Raw genomic sequence first — 21,649 nt, 5'->3', positions numbered from 1 at the left:
ATCCCGGGTGTTCAGGTACTGACCTGCCCTGTGTGTGTGAGTGAAAAACCAAACCGTCAGCGTGTCTATCTATCATGAGAGAGTGCGTCTCCGTGTGCACATTCAGCCCAAAGCAAATTTATGAATCTCAGTTAAATCATACGTTTGAAATACTCCTTTTACCTGCTCTGCAATTGCTCATCTTCCTCCTGTCTCCTACACTGTTATTTGATCTCACTGCTCCCCTCCCCGTCCCATCCTTCTGCACAGGACTCAATGCCCGGGCTTGTTCCACAGTAGCCTCCTCGCTAACGGGATATCATTCAAGTTGCCACTTATCCTAACCCCTGCACCACTGTCTTTATTATCTTTATTTATTATCCCTACGACACCCACCATTAAGAGGTTGCGGTGCCGGCTGATTGACACATCCCTCCGTAGCATCAGTCAAAAGGAATTTCCCTGGGTGTGCTGTGAAGGCACCGCGCTAAGAATCCCTCAAACCAAAGGGACAGAGTGGAGGTGAAAGAAAAGGCTTATCATCGCAGTGTTCTCCGTTAAACCAAACCACTCGAACCTTGACCAGTCGCTGAGGCATCATTCCTGTTTGGCAAAAATGAATCTGAATAATTGCCATACCAAAGTCCAGTCAGGCATGAATCCTTGTCAAAACAGGTCACAACGGGTAAAACGTGATGAATTACTATCAGTGTCAAACGTTTTTATCGCTGCATTGCTCAGTCTCTGTGAAGTGATATTACAGTCCTAAACATGCGACTGCTCCAGTTGGTTACAGTCTCCTTGGCAGTTCCCTGCATTTTTAAAATCACTCTGAAAAGCTCTGTACTTCCCCGGTTGTTTCCCGGATAGGTTTGCCCGTTGACGCTCCGTCGTTGAACCAGACAGGCCTGTATGACACGATCCAAGACTTGCCAGAGCTGCCCATGAGGAAATCAAGCCTTGTGCTATCTACTTAATTTGGTTGTCTCCCTTAATTACCATTGACTTCCACTCCTCTGTTTGACCTAATTTGAATTCTCCGTGCCTGTTGTTGCTTTTGATTTCAGAATCTGTCTTGAGGCTTATTTTGTTTTTCTGAGTTGCTTGCTAAATATTTAATTAGGGCTCTGCGAATTGGGCTCACGAAGAATGTTAAGTCCAACGATATCTGTTCACTCCTTTCGCTGCCGCAGGCTTTTTTTCTTTTTCTTTAATTCTTTGTCAAAGGTTGGCACGCCAGCAGAGGAAAGCCGTTGCACTTGACAAGGGCGATGTGGGACAGTGAAATGAATAAGTATCTCACTCTAAAATCAGCCCCCCCGTGATGCTGCGGTAGATGTTGTAATACATGATGTAAAGGACTGTGTTTGTTTGTCATTCAGTCACAATCGCTGGATAGACAGTGAGTCACTATTTTTGCATTGATTGCCGAGGGCTTTTGGCTCAGTAGCTCACTGTATTTGTACAGTCTGGACCTGTTTATCTCCTTCTCTCTTTGTGTTTTGCATGTTCTGTACACTCTCAGACAAAGCAGGACTACCATAATCTTATCAAAATAAATGTATCTACTCTGCCTTTAGCCCTCTCTACTGCATCGAATCAAAGACGAAAGCACATGGCTTTATTAACACTGTCAGACTAAAAAAAACAAACAATGTTTGTTCCCTAGAGACTCCAGCTATATTATTCATGCAATAAGAAGCTCCCAGATCATAAAATGTCACAAAGGACGGTGCTAGGTCAGTATATACTGTAACACTTTCCGCTCTTCTCTCCTCAGGCTCCCTAGCCAATGGGCAGCTGATTGGCTCGGGGTCAAAGGGCAGCCACAAAGAAGATGGGTCCTTGCGCTCTCAGGGCCATGGGAGCCGCGAGTACGGTGAGGACGGTCCTGCAAAGAAGAGGTGAGACTGATGTTCATATTAGGGATGATAATTTAGATTTTTTTGCAAGCTCGATGTAACGTCGTTGTCCGAGAGAGAGAGCGAGTTAAACGTTTAATTATTCACGTTGCAATCAAAGGCTGCTGATAGTGTGTGTGAGCATGAATGTGTGGGGTCACGAGTGTGATGAGAAACATTTGCACACACGTTATGAAGTGCAGCGTTCCTATACTCCGAGGGTGAAGAAGCAGCCGAATGATACCAGCTGCTTTCAAGTGTTCCACACACACTTTCTCTCTCCCCCCATTGTTTTTCTAATTTGCTCTCTTTGTCTCTGTGTAGTTCGTTCTATTTCTGTCTCCCCATGCTTCCCGTGTATTCTCTCCAACAACATCCCCAGCAAAATCAATTCAAAAATGTTTCGGCGCTACTTTGTTCATTGCATCGATTTATATATTTAGCCCGCGCGCTCTCTCTCTCCCCATCCTCCCTCACTCCTAACTGTGTGCAGTAAAGATTTTGGGAAAGAGCAAGTAGTCTGTTCTGTAATAGAAGATGACAGTCAACAGGGAAGTGTAAACAGTAGCAGCCTTTTAAAAGAACGCGGAGGGCTTTTAATGAGGACGCCCCTTCTTCTTTTAACACAAGTCCCAGTCATTTATAATCGGACGCTTAAAGGAATGCTGCCGTGCATTTCAAAATTAAGCATTTACAATTTTACTTGTTGCTGTAGAATAAGCTGTTAATTTCTGACTGGGCTAATTTTTTAAAATTTATATTATGAGTGATTTATTTAAAAAAATCAGATTGGTACAAACGCTGTCTTTCTCTCTCTTTAAGAAATGTTCTTGGAAAATGGAATAACGTTTTTTTGGGGGGAAATTTGATTCCTTTTAATGTATTCGGCATGGAGCGGGATTTAAAGTCACAAGCTGGAAAATATGATTTACAAATAATCATGCTCTATAGAGTGGAGTGTACAGCAGATTAAAATGGCTGGTGTGTGTTTCAGGGCTGATGTTTTCCCTCAACACCACACGCACTCACACATAATACAGCGCACGATGCATAATTACATGCATGCTTATGTTTTCAGCAGCCATGAACCTTTTTTCATATATTTTTATTCTTAAGCAGCCAGCTACTGTAGATGGCAGGTGTGTGTCTGTGTGTGTGTGTGTGTGTGTGTGTGTGTGTGTGTGTGTGTGTGTGTGTGTGTGTGTGTGTGTGTGTGTGTGTGTGTGTGTGTGTGTGTGTGTGTGTGTGTGTGTGTGTGTGTGTGTGTGTGTGTGTGTGTTGTTTTGTTCTACCGCTGGTCTCACACTGACGGGGCATCAAAGCGTCAGTGTAAAGCTAGGGGTGGAGTCTGGGGGGGCCGGACAGCAGCAGATGTCCCTCTGTAATGAGCAGCTCATACAGGCTCCATTCACTGCGTGTCAAGCACCTGCCTAAGTCCCGCTAGCTGTCATTCGATACTGTAACCTCCAAATCTGAGCCGGGGTCCTTACCAGCTTTTCATCTACCTGGCTTTGAAACAGTCAGTCTCCGTCTCTGAAGCGGCTGATAAGAAATTAAGATTTTTTCAGGAGGCCTTGTAGCAGAGACGTGAATGTTGGTCATTTGTAATTTATGGAAATCTTAAAAAACCTTGACGAAATGAAATTTTAAAGTATATAGAGAGAGAAAATGGTGAAGTAGTAAAAAAACCAAACATCATCTTGATCTCCAAGGTTGGATCGTGCACTTGGAGAATAACCGCAGCCTGACTGACAACAACAGAAAGTGTTGAATTGATACCAATTGACCCTCCGGCTTATATTATTGCAAAAGCATTAACGCCGCGCTCTCCGCCGCCCGAGGAGAAAAGCATGGAAGGAACGGCGTATAACAAGGACACTCTCACACTTGTATTCTCTCCTGCTCTGATGGCCTGTAGTGCTGCGTGATGAGTGGAGTTCAGTTAGAGGCCAGCCTGCGCCTCGGTTTTCATTAGCTCGCTCCGCGCACGCACACAAACACGCGTACGCACAGCAGGGCCGCACCGAGACAGGCCTTCTAACTGATGCTAATGAAACACAAGCCCGGGCCAGTACTTGGCATAGCCTTGCACCTTCTTAAAAAGCGTATTTTGTGTGTGTGTGTGTGTGTGTGTGTGTGTGTGTGTGTGTGTGTGTGTGTGTGTGTGTGTGTGTGTGTGTGTGTGTGTGTGTGTGTGTGTGTGTGTGTGTGTGTGTGTGTGTGTGTGTGTGTGTGTGTGTGTGTGTGTGTGTGTGTGTGTGTGTGTGTGTGTGTGTGTGTGTGTGTGTGTGTGTGTGTGTGTGTGAGGGATGACTGGTGCCCTGGCATCCTGGTTTAGGAGCTTTTACACCTGGCACTGGCCAAAACGGAGGGGAGGAGTGGTGGCGTGGCTGGTTCCAATTTTGAGTGAAGCGAAAAAAGTTTCCCACTGTTGAGAGAGGATGAAGGGATCGACGGAGAGGGAAAGAGGAAAGGGAGGCAGAGACAGAAGGACAGGTGCGAGTGATTTTTGGCAGGAAGCAGCCTCCTTTAGAAGTCTTTGAGATCAACTCTGTGTTTGCCTTCCCATGCTCCTGAGATCGCTGGAGAGACTGGCAGCACATCCCCTCCAACATGCCAGCTTATTGTAGCCCTCTTCTACCAGCATGACCATATTCTCCAAATGGGGTCCCCCCCTGCCAAATGTGGTTCATGGAAACACACACACACACACACACACACAAACTTCCATTCACAACCCCACACCGCCATGGTTTACTGACCTACTTATATTCCTACACCTCCGTTCCTCTCCCGCATTTGGTTTAGGGTTGAAGACGGTCTGTTTATTTACCAGTCACCGAGGTGTCTGGAAAAGTCCCAGTGCAGGTTTTTTTGAAGTTGAACAGAAAAGTTGAGTGTTTCCCCGAAGGAAGTCTTCAGTTCTGTTATAAAAACATGCCACAGAAGTGTCTTCTCCAATAAGCTGCCGTTAGGGATTTTGTCAGCGTCTTGTAAATATAGTATATTCATCAATGGAATTAGTAAATCTTCTCTGGGATTTATGAGTACGTCTGTACAATCTAAACATTTCTCCAGTGTGGTTTCTTCTTCACAACCTTGTGGCTTGAATGCATCTTGTGTGCCTTTCAGTGCATTGCCGTTTTTTTTTTTTTTTGTGTCGAACATAATTAATCCGATCATTTTGTATCCTCTAAATGTGCAACGAAGCTCGAAGCACTTAATCTGATGTGATTTAAAACATTTTACAATCTTAATACATGGTGATGTGTGTTATTTGAGCTCATCTGATTAACGCTTAAAAAGAGGCTTTTCATGGCGTCAGCTGGCTGCGAGTTCAACTGTGAGCGAGTTTTAAAAAAAACAACAACTGAAGGCCAACTTAGTGAGCGCTGCAAAAGTGCGGTTAGAGAGTGTGTATGGATCAGAAGTTGAGTGGCCCTCTTAAACAGACTTCTTAACTTAATTTCTGCGTCTCTCTCTCTTTCTCCATCCCTCTTTTCTGTGTGTCTCTCTCTTTACTGAACCCCACTTTGGGCCCTCTTTGAATCTGCTCTCTCTGTTGTCTCAGCCAAGACACACACTCACACACTCAGCTGCTGCCGCTTGTTTTGTTTCGACTTAATGAATGCCAAGTGTGTACACTACACACACACACGCACACACACACACACACACACTTGTCTTGTCTAGCGTAACCAATGACTCTTGTCAGTAATGCATAATCACCATTTCCATTTATGAGGGATTACATGCATGTGTGCGCAGGCCTGCACGCACGCACCCTGCTAACGTGTGCGTTAATGGAGGGCCATAATGTGTCTATTGATTTGCTCTAGATGTGTGAGTACCGATATTCAGCGTAACTGTACTACTAACGCCTAATGTTGCAGTCGTCGGAGGAGAAGAAGCAAACAGACTTCCATTGATCTTATCCGAAAGCTGGACAGTCGGCGGTTTAGAATGCCATCTTTGTTTTTTTGCGGTCAAATAGTGACTTTGTGGGACTTTTTCAAAAGAACGGAGGTTTAGAACACCAGTAAATACTGTGTATATGCCAGTAGTAGTACAGTAGCAGTCTCTCTCTCTTCCTCTCTCTCCAACAGTGACTCACCCCCTGCATGTCAGTCTCCAAAAATCCCCTAAACTCTCCACTCATTGTCGCCGACTCGCTTCAGCTTTATGAAAGCCTTCCGCTCTGCCAAAAATGGCAGGGTGAAGGAGTATTAAGCATCCACCACAGTGTGTGGTGTCAGTCAGCACACAGACTCGCTCCCATAATCACTGTCAAATACAAGTGCTAGCATTGTGATTGTAGCGCAGATTAGCCGTGTTACAACTGGTTTGCGTGGAGCCTCTTGACAACAAAATCTAAATGGCTGACAGGATTTTAACCGTCCGCTGTTATTTTTGTATCAATAGCAATTGCTGCTGCTGTGTGCGTGTGTGTGTGTGTGTGTGTGTGTGTGTGTGTGTGTGTGTGTGTGTGTGTGTGTGTGTGTGTGTGTGTGTGTGTGTGTGTGTGTGTGTGTGTGTGTGTGTGTGTGTGTGTGTGTGTGTGTGTGTGTGTGTGTGTGTGTGTGTGTGTGTGTGTGTGTGTGTGTGTGTGTGTGTGTGTGTGTGTGTGCATGTGTGCATGTGTGCGTGTGTGTGTGTGTGTGTGTGTGCATGTGTGCGCGTGTGTGTGTGTGTGTGTTAAAAATATCTATCGTAAGCATAGCTATTAAGATGACTCAGAACATTGTGTCAGTTTATTAAAAACATAACTCAGAAATGCACTTCATTAACATAGCTCATTTTGAGAACCTAGGATGTGGAGTTATGTATTCCAGTAAAAGTCAGACAGTATTTCTGTTAGCGTCAGCTGGCCGAAGCCAAAGGCTTTAGAGTCGCAGCTCAGTTGGAAGTCGTGTGTGACGAAGAAAAATGTTTTAAAAGTGTACGGGGCTTTTTTTTCTCCCCCCTCCCCTATCTTTATTCAAGAGCGTGGTCGTTCAATTTGAGAGCATGCCTTATTGATTTCACATCCAGATTTTGTAATGCTTTCTCTCCAAACCCCGTCCCCGGCCTCGGATAGGCCCAGCTTGCTCTCTGATTTGTTCTGTTTCTGCTCAAACTGTACGCTCGCTCTCAGATATTGTTACTTGCACAGATGTGCGTCTGCTTGTCAGCCAGCTGCTGCATTCAAATGTAGGGGGCTGAGCCTTTAAGGTGGACCAGCACTATTCTGTATTCTATTCCATTCAAGCATTATGTCAAGGTCATTGTTAATAATATAATTAAACACTTGTTTTAGTGGTATCTGCAATTACTCAAATTTTAAGTACTTATTATTGTGCTTGGTCTGAAAAAGGGGATCTGTGCGTCCCAGCTGACAATCAATAACGTTATATACTATGGCACCCAGACCTTCACTCACAAAATATGCGTGCTACGGAGTATGTTCAGTTTATGCTTGGAAGGCAACTACACCCAATTATAGCTACAGAGGGGTAGATGGATGAAAGTGGGGGAGATCTCAGTGCATCAAGAAATTCAAAAGCGAGCATGAGCATCCTTGCCAGCGTACGGCCAAAATAAAAACTGTTATATATTTATTTTATTCAAGCTTCACTGTACTCCTCAAGGTCTCTGAAGGTCTACATACGGGACTCTGGCTTAATTAGACTGATTGCTAAGCACATAAAGCACCGTCCCTGATGTTTATTGACTAAATCTGCCGGTGGTCAGTCACTCCCAGGGGCGACTGAGGAGGTCTGCAGGATGAGGGTTGGTAGGGTTTGAGTCCAGGGTGGTAAATAGCCCAGAGCAGTGGAGCCTGACTGCTAACATGCAGTCTTTTTCCTCTTTGTGTTTCTGGACATGAAGGAAAAGGAAGCAGAGCAGAAAGTACCATTTAATTCTTTATTTTCTGTCGTCCACAAATTCAAAACCGCTGCTTACAGGTTACTGTTGGTGTTTTGGAAGTTATTTTTGTGACGTAGGACAACTTCTGCACATTAGCATTTTAAGACAAGGGGGACACTGGCTGACTTACCTGACCTAATATAACATTTATATATTCACAGAGACAATGCTAAGCTTGATCTATTGTCAAGATGTCTTTTCTCTGCACATCTGCCTATCGGGCCATCTCCCCTCTCATCATTTGATTCAATAAAAAAAAAGGGGGGGACGAGTGAAAAGCCAAGGTTATATTTAAATATGCACACAGGCCCTGCTATATCTTTTATCTCAAATGAATATTAGCCTCATTGTGACTGCTTGAAGCATGTAGTTGTCACGGCTGAACCAGGACAGAGACGCACACACACACACTATCACACCTCTGACTAACGGCCTCACATTCATCTTGATGTCAAAGCAGTTGAGCATTAAAACAATACTCTGGGGGAAAAAATATATACGTTACTATCATGGGTATCAAAGCCTGTTCAAGTAGCCTACTGTATGTATGATATCATGAGCAACCTCTCAGCAGCCTTGGCCTCTGCTAACGCTGGTGTTTATTTGCATCTGGTGTGTACAGGCTCGCTGCGTATGTGAGTGGGGTCAATACAGGGGCTGTTTGCATATGTGAAGGTCATAAGGTCAGTGGGTCGGTTCACTGCGGCGTCATCCCTCTCCTAAATACACGGAGACAGAAAGCAATAAACACAGTTACTGTTTAGTTTCCCCAACACAAACCGTAATATGGATGCTGTATGGTCAGTGTAGTCTTTTACAAAACATTTTTTGTAGTTGCCCCCTGTAAGCTAAGCACATTTCCCCCATTCGATACACAGGTGTATCATTTGCAATGTGAGTTAAATGCAGTACAATGAAAAGTGTGGTATCTGCTGAAACATAGTAGCTTAAGTTTTTTTTCGCCTTTCATACACATGCTTTAAAAGGACGCTCACCCCAAAATCATCATTGTCCTCTTCTCTGAGGAGCTATTTATCTATCTATACTGTTTTTGTGTACGTGTCCTAGTTTTAGAGTTCAGCTCGTCTTGGAGATTCCTCGTTGTGAGCAGTTTCCTGTAGGAACTACTTCCTTTCAAACATAGTTCCCACGTGAAACTTATCACAACAAGGTCTGTGGATTATCCTGAGTATAACTGGGTCATGATTTCTAGAAAGAGACATTACTCAAATCTGCTTTTTGGCACTTTGAGCACCACATGTCATGGCCCATTACATTCAAGTACAGGCCAACGTCTCTGTGGCCGATCTTCCCCAAAATAGACAACTCGCACTGAAACAATCTGGATTTGACAAATGGCACTACAGTTAAGAGGAAAATATGTTTGTTTGATTTTGGGGTGAGCTGTCCCTTTTTTTTTAATCATATTCACACATACACATGTTGTCGATTACAGTGTCATCATTGTGAATATACACACTTTCTTTTCACTGTTTTGTCTTCTAATGGATTCAATCTGAGCACAAATATAGATGGGGACATTGATTAAAGGCACACACATTTTCTGGCGCTTAATCCCTGCATATAAACATTCATAGACATTTCACTCTTGTAAACATAAACATGTGCATTCTTATTGCTCCGATTTGGACAAAATGGACTCAAACACACACACACACACACACACACACACACACACACACACACACACACACACACACACACACACACACACACACACACACACACACACAAGCACAGTCTCACAGAGCCAGCTGCAGCGAGGCAGTCTTTTATCAGGACCATGTGGGCCATCTGGAGCCAATTAATACTGCCCCTAAGGTACAGACTCTGGATCAGTGCTCTTCTCCTCACACAATAACCTTTACCATTGGAAGTCTGACTCGAGCCCAGCCTCATGCCAGCATCTATCAAACGGTGGGACACACTGGATGAGCTTAAGATTCAAGATGTGTCACATTATTCCTGCAAAAGAGGAGGCAGATTGAACCGAATGTCTTGACAAAGCTCGAGCTACTGAGTTGGATGTATAACCTGAATATCTGAAACGCATTTAAAGTATACAAATGTTCAGACATACTGTTATGCTTTGTTTTCTAAGCTGGTATATGCACGTTAAATGCAGACTTTTTTTCTTTTTCCTCCTAAATAAAATCTTTGCTCCCTCTCTGCTCTCTTTCTAGTGGTAAGTGTGGAGTTTTGGAATGGATGCAATGAAGATATGCACTTATTTTACAATTAGTGCTTCGATTTTGGCATCGCTGGCTATGGCTTGTGTAGAGGAGGGTGCTTTAAAAGTCAGAGGGCACATTTGCACAAATCAACACCGGGAATACTGGCTCATGTCCCACTTGCCAGAGTTATCCGGATATCCGGTTACAGTAGTACAGCGAAGGTCTGAAACCAAGCCGCCCAGCGACTGACACGCATAACAGCCCCGGCTCCGCTGTGGAGGACCGGGGCATCGCCTACAAGGGACACGGTGTACAGAATATGACCTCGGGACCACAGACGCCCATGTCATTAAATGCCTCTCACGTTAAGGTTCTCAGTCATTCAATGCGTTATTCTATCTACTAATAATTGAAGTATTTAGTTCTGATGCTATATTTTGTGAACACAAAATATATATCATTAAAACCACTGACCCTACTATAGAATCAGAAACCGGCTTCGTATCTGGTGTTGGTTACTTGTTATGAGCTAGATTTCTCCTCAGATGAATACAAGCGTTATCTCAAGCTTGAGCAAATAAGAGTCATCCATAAGGTGCTGTCAGGTTCATATCTCAGTCTTTGCATCTTTGTTTTCTCCCCTCCGCTGTTCTATTGCTTGTTCTTGTACATATTGAACTCCATTCATCAATATTTAATATACCTAAAGAATTGAAAGATGCTGTGCCGGCAGCTTATTCGATAAATCAAACGGGCTCGGGAGACTGCTTTCTCATCCATCCGTCCTGCTTAATTGGCATTTAAAGTATATTCTTTTGCATCTATTATAAGTGCTTTATACACAAATAAGTTGATAGATGGTTTAATAAATCGGCTGCTGTCGGCTCTGTGTATGGACGTGTGCTTAGTCATCTGGTTTCTTGCACTCTGCACCCTGCTGTTGTGCTTCGGCTGACAGTTTACTGGGTTAAGGAGCCAGTTGGGGTTGGAGCCTTTCTCCAAGTGTGACGGATGAATTCTGTTCTTCCCTTCCCTTTCCGCTGATCAACATCGCTGTGCTAGCGGCTGTACAGCCCGTGTCTTGCTCAATGACACTCCAGCAGGGCGGATGTCTTTTGTAGCATAAATGGGGATGACCACAATGAGAAGTCCAGCCATGGCAGTTCCCATGGAAACGGCCATCGCCTGTAAAGGTGTTGATAAGATGGAGACTGAAGGAAATAGAGAGCTGGAAGTCTTTGATTGACGGGGTCCGGGTGCTTTAGTGTGATCTACGTGTGTCAACTGTTCACAACTGTGCCAGCTGAGCTCACGGTGGTCTGAGCGAAACACATTAAAGGAGCTGTCGCTTCATCTTTCTCTCTGTCCCTGTGTCCCTTCATCACCTCCTTCCCATTTTTCATCTTACTTCATTTTATGTGTTAGAGGGAAATTACAAATGGCCCTTTATCTTGTCCCTTTCTTCTTCTTTCTTTCTTTCTTTCTTTCTTTCTTTCCGCCTTCTTTCCAGGGATCGCCGGCTGACGGGATCGTCACATTTTCTCACTCAGTCTCTCCCCGAGATAATCAATGCTCCAGCAGCTACGGTGGCATGTGTAATATTAGACATTAGAGCAGCCCTTTGAAGGGTATGGCTGGGGGGGTAGCAGGAAGGGATGGAGGGAGGAAGGGATGGATGAAAGGTGGATTAGAAAGGGATAAATGGGGACATCCTGTTGTAATCTCTTTGCTTTTTCTTCCGCTATTGGATCTCCGTTTCCTCCTCGCCCTCCCCACGTCTCTCCAGCTCTCCTCTCATTTTCCTCCAATCAGGGCAATCAGTCTAATTTTTCTTACGTAAGCCTCACTTACCTCCATGGCACTGCACCAGAAGGTATTCTATAGCTCAACACGCTTGGGAACATAGTGTACCCTGACTTACACACACACACACTGGCAGCCCTCCTCTGGGCAGACTGAGGGCTACAGCAGAGGCTCATGTTACCACTGAGCCCATAGCACAGCGGCAGCACAAGTCACGTCATTGCAAATAGTGAAGTGTGTGTGTGTGTGTGTGTGTGTGTGTGTGTGTGTGTGTGTGTGTGTGTGTCGGCTACACTCGAGCCTTCCTCCTGGATGCGTGATTGTGTCTTCGTTTATTACGACTTAAGGGATGTGACTCAGCATTAACATATTTGCAACACAGTCCATCATTTCAAAAGTGTCCTGGATGAATTTGTTAAATGTGTGTTGCTGTAGTTTTCATGCTCTAATTTCCTAATGCCCTTTAATATGAGAGGGAGAAAAGTAATTCTGTTTTGCCACCTGTTGCACGGTGTACTGATACTAGAAAGGTATACCCCAGAGCGTGCATGCATGCATGTGTGTGTGTGTGTGTGTGTGTGTGTGTGTGTGTAGTGTGTGTGTGTTCTCTCTGCTCGAGGACCACTGTTGGATTGGAATTGCAGCAGTTAAATAAACAAACTGCAGGTCAAAGGATTTAGCACTGACCAGAAGGATGGAGTAAACAAAGGAAGTTGAGAAGAAGATTTAAGCATGTCACGCAGTTGAATTATATTATGTAGTCGCACCGTTCTCCACCTCAAATGTCCTTTTTAATTAATAAATGAAGCGCCTTGTTCTGTCATGAATTATTCCATTACTTTTCCTGATTTTTAAGTTTTTAGCCTTGGTGTCGGGAAGAAAAAAAGTAAAGCGATTCCTATTCCTGAAGTTGTCGTTTTTGTAATGTAAGGTGATAGCGATTTAGTTATCATTCTGCCGCCTGTGGATTTGCTGCCAGACGCTTCATTATCACACCATCAGTGAAGCAGATCTGTTTTCATTACCTTTTTATGAGCCTCATCTCTGCTGGTAATGTGCCAAAAGAGAACGAGGATAACTGATAGAGAAATGTACATAAAGAGAATTTAGTCCAATTACTAGAGATTACCTGTAACCAGAAATATACCCCCCCCTCCCCTCCCCTCCCCTCTCCAAGCATATCTTCTGTGTTAGTTAATAGGTAACAGATAACAGTGGATCGTCCCAGGAAAACCTGAGGCCCATCTAAAGAGCCTCTGGTTGTCTGTCTAGACAGGATGTAGTAAGCACAATGCTTTATTAGCTCATCTGTCTCTGTCCCCATTCTTTTGCACAGTTGCTTTCGCTGTGTTTGTTGTCATACTGTCTGTTTTTCTTTGTTTTTTTTATGCGTGTCCCCCTTCATTCTCTTTTTAAGCACTTTAAATAGGATCCTATCCATTGAAGGCTGTAGCAAAAATCTATCTGGGGTTTAGCTTACCAAAGAGGCTTTCATAGTGAGCTCAGTCTCTCCTCTGCTTACCATTTAGAAAGTGTTCCTCGCACAGCTTAGTCTACCTTGCCCCCCCCCTTTTGCGATATTAAATTGCAGCCCATTAATTTCATAGGATGGTGAAACGGGTTTGGGTGGCTGCACATTTGAAGCGTGCATTAGCATAGCAACAGTTTCACAGCCGTGCACACGTACAGGTGTCGCCACACGACCACGGTAATGTCTGACAAAATATTGGTGTAGTAAGGAGTTTATAGTATGTCGAAACACCCTCACCGATGTGGTGGCATGTTCGTGGCTAAAAGTTACCTAACTTTGATGGCATCAACTCTTTGTACATTGTGGCTTCTCACGTCTTCTCCTCACACACTAGATCTCTCCCCGACTCGCACTAAAACCTTCCAGCGTCCGACTCCACAGCCCCTCTCTCCATCACTTCGCCTCACTTTCCTGCTTAGGCGGCATCCGTGCCTGTACTTCTCTCTCGTCAGTATGCGCTGCACTCTTCGTCCCTAGTGGTCACAACCGAAGTGGAGTTTTATCATGATGTGTGAGACAGACTTGAAGAAGTTGGGTATGGGAGGATATGAGTAAGCTTTTTTGTGTCTTTGTGTGTGGAAGCAATTTTTCTGTACCTTTTTTGAGTCTTTTTCAGTTGGGCAAAAACAAAGACCAATCTATATCTTGTGAAATGAGGTTTGTGCTTCATCTCTCACAACATTCTCATCTTTTGTCTCTGTAGCTGTTAGAGCGATTTCTTATCCCCCCTCTCCAATTGCCCAATCTTAGCTCCCCTCTCTTTGTGTTCTTTGTTCTGTAATACCAGGAGAAAACACCACCTTACAACTGAGTGATTAAACTTTTCACCTCACTTTTTATTTGGAGACTCAAAGTCTGTATTTTTTGTCTACAGAGAGAAAACGCTTTGAACTTGAAGTCTGGTGGATGTTTTGGAAACTCAAAGCCAATTAGAATTGTGTAAATGCGGATCATTTTGGGTGCTTTTTAATACCAGCCTATAAAATGCCAACCTGAACACAGACGGGCTTTTGTTTACTGCGCCTTTTGATTGTAAACAAACTGGACTTGTGCAAACGACTGTTTGCTCAGTTTTCTCACGCCGTCTTGCCCAAATGCAGCTCGCGCTTTGGCAATGTGCGTGCAATCATCTCTCAATTTCTCACATATCGAGCTTAGACCCATGTCACGGCGGGAAATTGACACGTTTTGACACCACACTGTTCCCTGATTGAAGTGTAATCGGAGCTCTGCACCAAATGCATTGTGGGTGTTCTCCAGACATGACCCTATCTTCCCTTACTTCAATCGGGTCCACAGCAAATTGACAAATAATACCAGGATATCACATTGCTTCTATCATAGCTCTCTGTCCCCCCCTCACACACACAGCAGCACTAATCGATTGAGGCAACTTGCCTGTGTGTGTCGACCCTGTGTGTGTGTGTCTGTGTGTGTGTGTGTCTGTGTGTGTGTGTGTGTGTGTGTGTGTGTGTGTGTGTGTGCGTGCGAGTGAGACAGGTAAGTCCATCGCTTTCTCTCAGACGGACACTTCTTTAATATTCTCCTCCTTCCCTCGCCGACAGACACACACACACACACATTTTCAATGAGATGAAAAAGAAAAGAGATGAGGGGAGAAATGTCTCAGACGACAGTAAGCAAAAGTTGGAGAGGGAAAGAGTAAAAGGAGAAAATATAATAGTGGAAAGGTGAGACGGAAGTAAAAAGGTGGAGGGGTTAAGAGGTTTTCTGGCGGTGAGATTGATGGGGTTGAATGATATCACCACATACTGGGCATACCAAATCTGCTTTAACTACACTGGGCTAGTATTACAGTATCTGTGTGTGTTTTTCATGTTTAATTGTTAATCTAGTGTGATACATAATACATATCACTAACGTTCTCCCTCCTTCCTTTCCCGTTTTCTCCCTCTCAGACCTCGACTCCAGGCCCAGAGGAAGTTCGCCCAGTCGCAGCCCAACTCGCCCAGCACCACGCCCGTCAAGGTGGCCGACCCCGGCAGCCTGAACACAGCCCTGGCCACTGTGCCCTCCACATCCCTGTCATCACTCTCCTCTTCATCCCTGTCCTTGTCCATTCAGGACCTGTCCAGACGCAAGCCCAAGACGGAGGACTTCCTCACCTTCCTTTGCCTCAGAGGTAAGACGCAGCGGAACGGAGCAGATGGAGGCATAATTACATGCAGACCCACCACCGGCGCTGGACACGCAGGGATGTTGTTGAACAAGAACGCTGCAGACACGTCTTGCTCTAATATTTATACGTGTCCGGGACACGTGTCTCTGCTAGAAAGCCAAAACTACATATTAATTCCAGTTTGCTACCGTTTGGCTGTCTTCGGACAGGCCTGCTCTGTGTAAGCTTATGTACACACTCGGCATTTCCAAGACTTGCGGTCTCGTGCAGCCCGGTGCTGGCATTGTCCCACTGAGATGTGTTGGTGTAAAGGGACGCCTGAACTGAGGGTTAAAGACTTTGCTCTGCTCCTTATTTTGGACACACAGAAATACACATAAACGAGCAATTCGAGGGCTCATATCATAAGTTTTGTTAAGTCAGGGTTTGATCACTCTCTCACTCTCACACACACACACACACTCACACACACGTCACCGCACAAACATACTACAAATAACTGTGTACTTGCCGAAGGCTAAGATTATCCTGCATTTCATCAGCTTACACATCTCCCCCTCCTACCTTTCAACAACTATCTGTCTCTTTAACACCCTGCCTATCACCCTCCGCTGCAGCAGCTGCTCTGTCACCCTCTACTACAGCAGCTGCTCACGCAGCCACCCACACCCCAAACTACAAACACGGGTTCATTGACACTACGTGGCACCTTCTTTTGTCAAATATTTAGTCAAAGCCATCGCAGCACAAGTAGCAGCAGAGTAAGAGACGTGTGTGCAGCTCCGTTTACTGGGATCGTCTCAACCGGGAAAACTATTTGGGTTAAATGCAGCCGCGCTACCACAACCCTCAAATTAACTAAGACCCCCCCTCCTCCTCCTCGGCACTCGGTAACATAACAAGTCCTGTTCTCTTTTCCTCTGGTGTTAATGAAGGATTCATATTACTTATGATATTAAATCCCCAAAATGACTCTTAAATTAATAAGAAACCCAAGGGTCACTGTGGAGGAAATATACAGTAAATTGGCTTAACTTCTATGTAGGGAGTTCATGTATTCTCTCTATAAATATCGTTATCAAATTACATATTCAATAAAAACAGTGATGATTTGTTGGCTCCTATCTTTTCCCTGGGCAGATTAAAACGAGGTAAAAACACTACCATTCTCTAGTCTCGTGTCCTGTTTATAGGCAGACTTGTTCATAAGATGTAAGGAAGTGCAATGACCCTCAGACACGGGTATTTCTATAAATCATCCGCTGCACTTTCCATTCATGGCTCTTTTTAAATCACTCTCTCATAAAGGAGAGTGAGTGACATTCAAGGCCTGAATAATAAAAATGTAAAAAAAAAGTTTAGGACCATTTTCTCAAACAACCTTGGTTGTTACTTCTCCTTACTATCTTCGTTTTATCCTTTGTTAAATATCACACTCTCATTTTTCTTAAACGTGTCCTCACCACCCGAATTAACTCATTTGGAAGACAAAACCCCCTCGCTACCGATTAATTTACCGTTATCATCATTAACCTCTGCCCATCTTACAAAGTAGGCTAAAGACTCAGGAGAGTCAAATATAGATACAAGACTGTCGGGACGTGACGGCTATACATTGCTATTCTGACACGAACACTCCCATTATGGAATCTGGTTTTAACCTTACAGGACTCACTCAAGAGCGTGTAATTGGAGGTTGGTGAAATTGACTGAAGCCTTTGGTTGAGAGGGGGCTTTGATTTGCATATATAGACCTGGATTTTACATAGGCTAATGATATAATGTCCCATCTACTTTGAAGTTGAGATTATTCTGAGCTCTGGGTGCTAGACTAACCCCATCCTTCCATGTAGAGTGGCCTAATGAGGTGAAGGTAGCTGGTCCTGGCTCAGTTTTGCTACTTTTCTCTTTTTATAATTAAGGTTAGGAATCGTGCTCGTGTATGTGAGAGAGAGAGAGGGAGAGAGCGAGCACAAGCTCTGCTGTGCTCTCCTGTGCTAATGCTAATTTTAGAGCTAGGCTGCTAAGCTAACGATTGAATGCTTTTCCACTGGGCATTTTCCACTCTGCTGCTCCCTGCTTTACTGCTGTATTTATAGACCCGGTTTATTTCTGTGTCTAAGTGTGTGTGTGTGTGTGTGTGCGCTAACTATCCATGCTGTGAGGATGACATTTTCCCGTGCAGACTTCTTCTGCTCTGTTTTTCCTCTTAGCGTCTCATGTGACCCCTATGCAGGGACCCTTACCAAGAGACGGACATGGGAGAATGTCAGCAGAGCCCTTGAGGTTGTGTTTCAGCGTCTGAAACCCCAAATCCCCCTTTAGGATTCTGATACATGTCTCTCTGGTCATCTGACCACACACATTAAGGCTGCTGCTTCATGTCTCCTAACATAAATAACTACAACAGGATCTGCTATATTTTATGGAAATATCCAATCCATTATCTCCCTAATTCCATTTATTTATTTGAGTTAAAAAAAAAAAAGGACATTTAGTGGCATTTCTCCCCTAAAATCCTATCAGTGGTGATTTCTGGGATCTGGCCCAGGTCAAACGTTCAGGATGTGTAAACACACACCGTCACACACCCATTGCCGTGTTTGCTTTTCTTATCTGTTAAACATTACGTATCCACCCAAAAGGCTTCTATCCGTGACTCATTCTGACAGCTACATAAAAGCAGTTAAAACATGAAGGATTTGAAGCTGTAAAGTGAGCAACAAAAAAAAAAAAAGGAGGACAAACGCTGTCAAAGCTGAACTCTTGTGACACACATTTTGAAATGTCTTAAAGGGACAGTTCCCACAAAAATCGAAATACTTGTTCTTCTTTTTACCTGTAGTGCTATTTATCAATTTACCTGGTTTTTGAGATATCAGCCTTGAAAGAAAGTTTCTAAAAAATATATAAGTTTTATATCTGAGAGAAGGCTGACATCTCTATGGCCAATACCTCTAAAACTAGGGGTTTAGAGGAACGTTTTGTGATTTTTATCCCCCACATTAATGAACTGGGTGGCTGCTGAGGAAACATTTCTGATGCAACGTGGGAGTAACCGGACAGACAAGTGAAAAACACGATTTCTTCAGTAAGGAAGGATGCACACCATGTATGCTCACCACCCACACTGTCTAGGGCCAATATTCTGTATTCATCTCACAGCTCATCTTTCTCCCGCAAACACACACACACACACACATGTTCACACAAACACACACCGTTGCACACGAGCTGAATGCTCAGTTGTTGCCTGTGCTCTCAGAATGGTGTTTATGTGTGGTCCAGGCCTGTAGTTGTGCTGTTTATATCCATGGAGAAAGCCATTTGGGTTGTAGCCAGACTGTCTGTCTGCCCCTGGTAGGGTGTAGTGCTGCTGTTGGCAGGGTGGGGGCAGCACTGAGGAGGCAGAATTAATAGAATCAGATGTGCTCAATGTTGGCCTGCTCCAGGTTTTCCAAGTCATCATTTCATTCATTCCAAATTGAGATGTCCACTATTTCAGTAAACACAGTCATTATCAACATGGATACAACTTCATTTAATAGTGGCATTGGTTGCTGATCTTTTACATGAGATTGTTTTTAGCATCTTTTCAAACGCTCAACAATAAAAATTCTCATCCAGGCACACACTGCCACACAAGCACAGTATGCACACTGACATAGATGAGATAACAATAGATTAGGATGTAAATGAATAACAAGCACACACACAAGCACACACACTCCTGGAAATGAGACTTTGTTTCCAGGAGTGTCATTTTCTGTGTGTGTGTGTGTGTGTGTGTGTGTGTGTGTGTGTGTGTGTGTGTGTGTCACTGCCATGTTTCCCCCTTCCCCCCCGGGGCTTTCTTCCATGCCGGCCGGCCCCAGCGTGTTTCCTCTCCCTCAGGTTCAGCGGGTCCAGTTGCGTTGCTCTGCTTGCGTAACCTCCCAGCCTTGATCCCAGTGACCTCGATTCCTAGTACTTGATCACACGTACAAGACAAACGTGCACTTTTTACCCCCCCATCTGTTTTTTTGAAGAAAAGACTGCCGATCCTGGGAACCATGCGTGGGACCTCAATCTTTGTAGCTGGATTGTTTGATTTGATTTGGTTTGATGATATTTTTATTGTCTGAGAATCTTGCTTAACTAGAAGCACATTTTCGCCCCTGGGAATAGGTTTTGAAATCTGACAGCTACTCATGCGTCTCTCGTGTGCATTACTGCTGTGACAACTGACTTTCCCTCAGGGATGAGGTACTTTTTCCTCTCTCTAATGTATTATTGCTATTTGATTAAAGCCGGGAAACTGTACGCGTGGAGTTGTGACTTTCTTGTCACTCAGGAGGTGGTAGTGCGACGCCACTAATTCTGCATTCTCCTCCGAGTGCAGAGCCACTGTTTGTGAGGTTAATGGCTTTGCTGACATAGAGGAATTCCAATTGGAGACATAATCCCTAAACCTCCCTCCCGCAATCTCTCTCTCTGGTTCTCTCCCTAGTGACTGGACAGTTTTGGAGGAGCTCAGCTGTAGTAGATAACTTTTCCTCTCCATGACGGACAACCTAGACTTGTCTCCCTTTCTGACCGTCCCTTTAAAAACAGTTTGCACTCTTCCCATGCACAAATGTGGCACTTTTTTTCTTTTTTTTTTTTTTCTTAAGTCAGCACGTCCACATGTCCCCATGGCAGCTAAACCCTCCTGATTGACTATTTAAATTGTCCTCATTGTTTCAGTTCCAGTTAAGGGGACAAAAGAAGGGTAGCCAGAGAATTGAGGGTTTGTAATTATGCCCCCACCCCCAACACCCACCCAAGAGCCCCGCTAAAAATGACAATTCTAATAGATTCTTTCAGACCTAATTATAATTTGTCTGCGGATGGAATGAGGTGGATGAAAAAAGATGGTGTAATTGGGGGATTGGGCATGAGCTCTGTTTGAGGTCTCGGAGAAGGACTGAGATATGACATTTTTGTGTGTGTGTGTGTGTGTGTTGTGTGTGTGCAGCTGATAGATTCGGGGTCTGCAGCCACTCCCGAAGTCGGGATGCCAGTGGTCGGTATTGGACCACTAGACTTGTTTGGCAGGCTGACTCTGTGTTTCTTTGTGTCCCCACCCTTCTTCCTCGCTCCAAAACCCTAGACAGTATTATTTTTGGGGATTTTGAATATGTTTCGCTGTTGTTGCATCTATTTCCATCTGATATCTGGTCCTCGTCTTCTTCCGTTCTGACTTAAAAAAAAAAAAAAAAAGAAATCCCATCTATGCCTGTCTCTTATGTCCATTCACGGTCTGCTCCATCTCTCTACCTCTTTCCAGTTTCTACTCGATATAAACTATTGTCTTACCATAAAAATGAATGAATGTATTTCTTTTCCAAATCCTCAACATTACCCTGTTGAAGTGGTTCCCACAAGTACTGTAAAGGTACACACACACACACACACACACACACACACACACACTTCCTCTAATGTATTTCCATCTCCACTTCCCTGCACGCCCAAAGAAACACACACTCCTCCCTCGATTTCAACCCCGGGTGCCCCTGTGGTCTGTTTGCCATTGGCCCTCTGACCCCTGTTCAGAGCAGTAAATTACAGCCATTTAGCTAATGAAGCAAGTCATTAGAAGCTGATTGGGCCGCGTGTGTGTCGTGTTTGTTTGGTCTAAAGGAAGAGCGTTTGCTCTGTGGCCAAGATAAACGAGGTGTCTGCGTGGTGTTTTCGTTCGTGTGTCTTTAGGTCCGTGTGGGGCTTTTTTTTTTTTGTATCTGCTGGTTTGCACGGCTGCGGTCACCCGACCTCCAAGGATTGATCCGCTGGCTAAAAGCCAGAAGATTGTACTTTGCTACAAAGTGGCGCTTCAGATGCCAAGAAGCCATAAACACAAACTGGACAGGGGTTATGAGGCCTTCTTTAAGTAGACATGGTGTGAGAATCTGCCTCTGCCTGCAAAGTAACAGGCCTCAGTATGTGGGTAGCTATGGATTAAGTAAAAGCCATATTTCACAGTTGAACAGTTACTGTTTGCCCTGCAGATTTCCTTTAGAAGTTAAAAAGTGCAGGTAAAACTCCAATTTTATCTGCTCAGGGAATCTGCTGCTACAGATTTTTTTCCCATCTCCCCAGATCTCTTTAGGAGATAATTAGAAACTGGCAGAGCTGCTGAGTGAAAAGTGTGATCCAAGGCACGACCAGATTT

The 21,649-nt window shown here is 44.3% G+C and overlaps 1 protein-coding gene across 2 annotated transcripts in view; it reads left to right on the top strand.

Annotated features, from left to right (window-relative positions):
• Positions 1 to 21,649, top strand: part of jarid2b (jumonji and AT-rich interaction domain containing 2b) — a 97,564-nt gene that overhangs the window by 52,635 nt on the left and 23,280 nt on the right. Inside the window, exons 3-5 of one of the 2 annotated variants that reach the window (XM_084031531.1) lie at positions 1,760 to 1,883; positions 15,236 to 15,305; positions 15,402 to 15,459. In XM_084031531.1, the coding sequence (XP_083887657.1) occupies positions 1,760 to 1,883; positions 15,236 to 15,305; positions 15,402 to 15,459 (252 nt within the window). Of the gene's footprint in view, positions 1 to 1,759; positions 1,884 to 15,235; positions 15,460 to 21,649 lie in introns of both variants that reach the window. The other variant, XM_084031530.1, reaches the window with a different exon arrangement.

This window comes from Eutrigla gurnardus (genome assembly GCF_963514095.1).
Source record: "Eutrigla gurnardus genome assembly, chromosome: 17".
NCBI lineage: Eukaryota > Metazoa > Chordata > Actinopteri > Perciformes > Triglidae > Eutrigla > Eutrigla gurnardus.
This window is presented reverse-complemented; position numbering and strand designations above follow the sequence as displayed.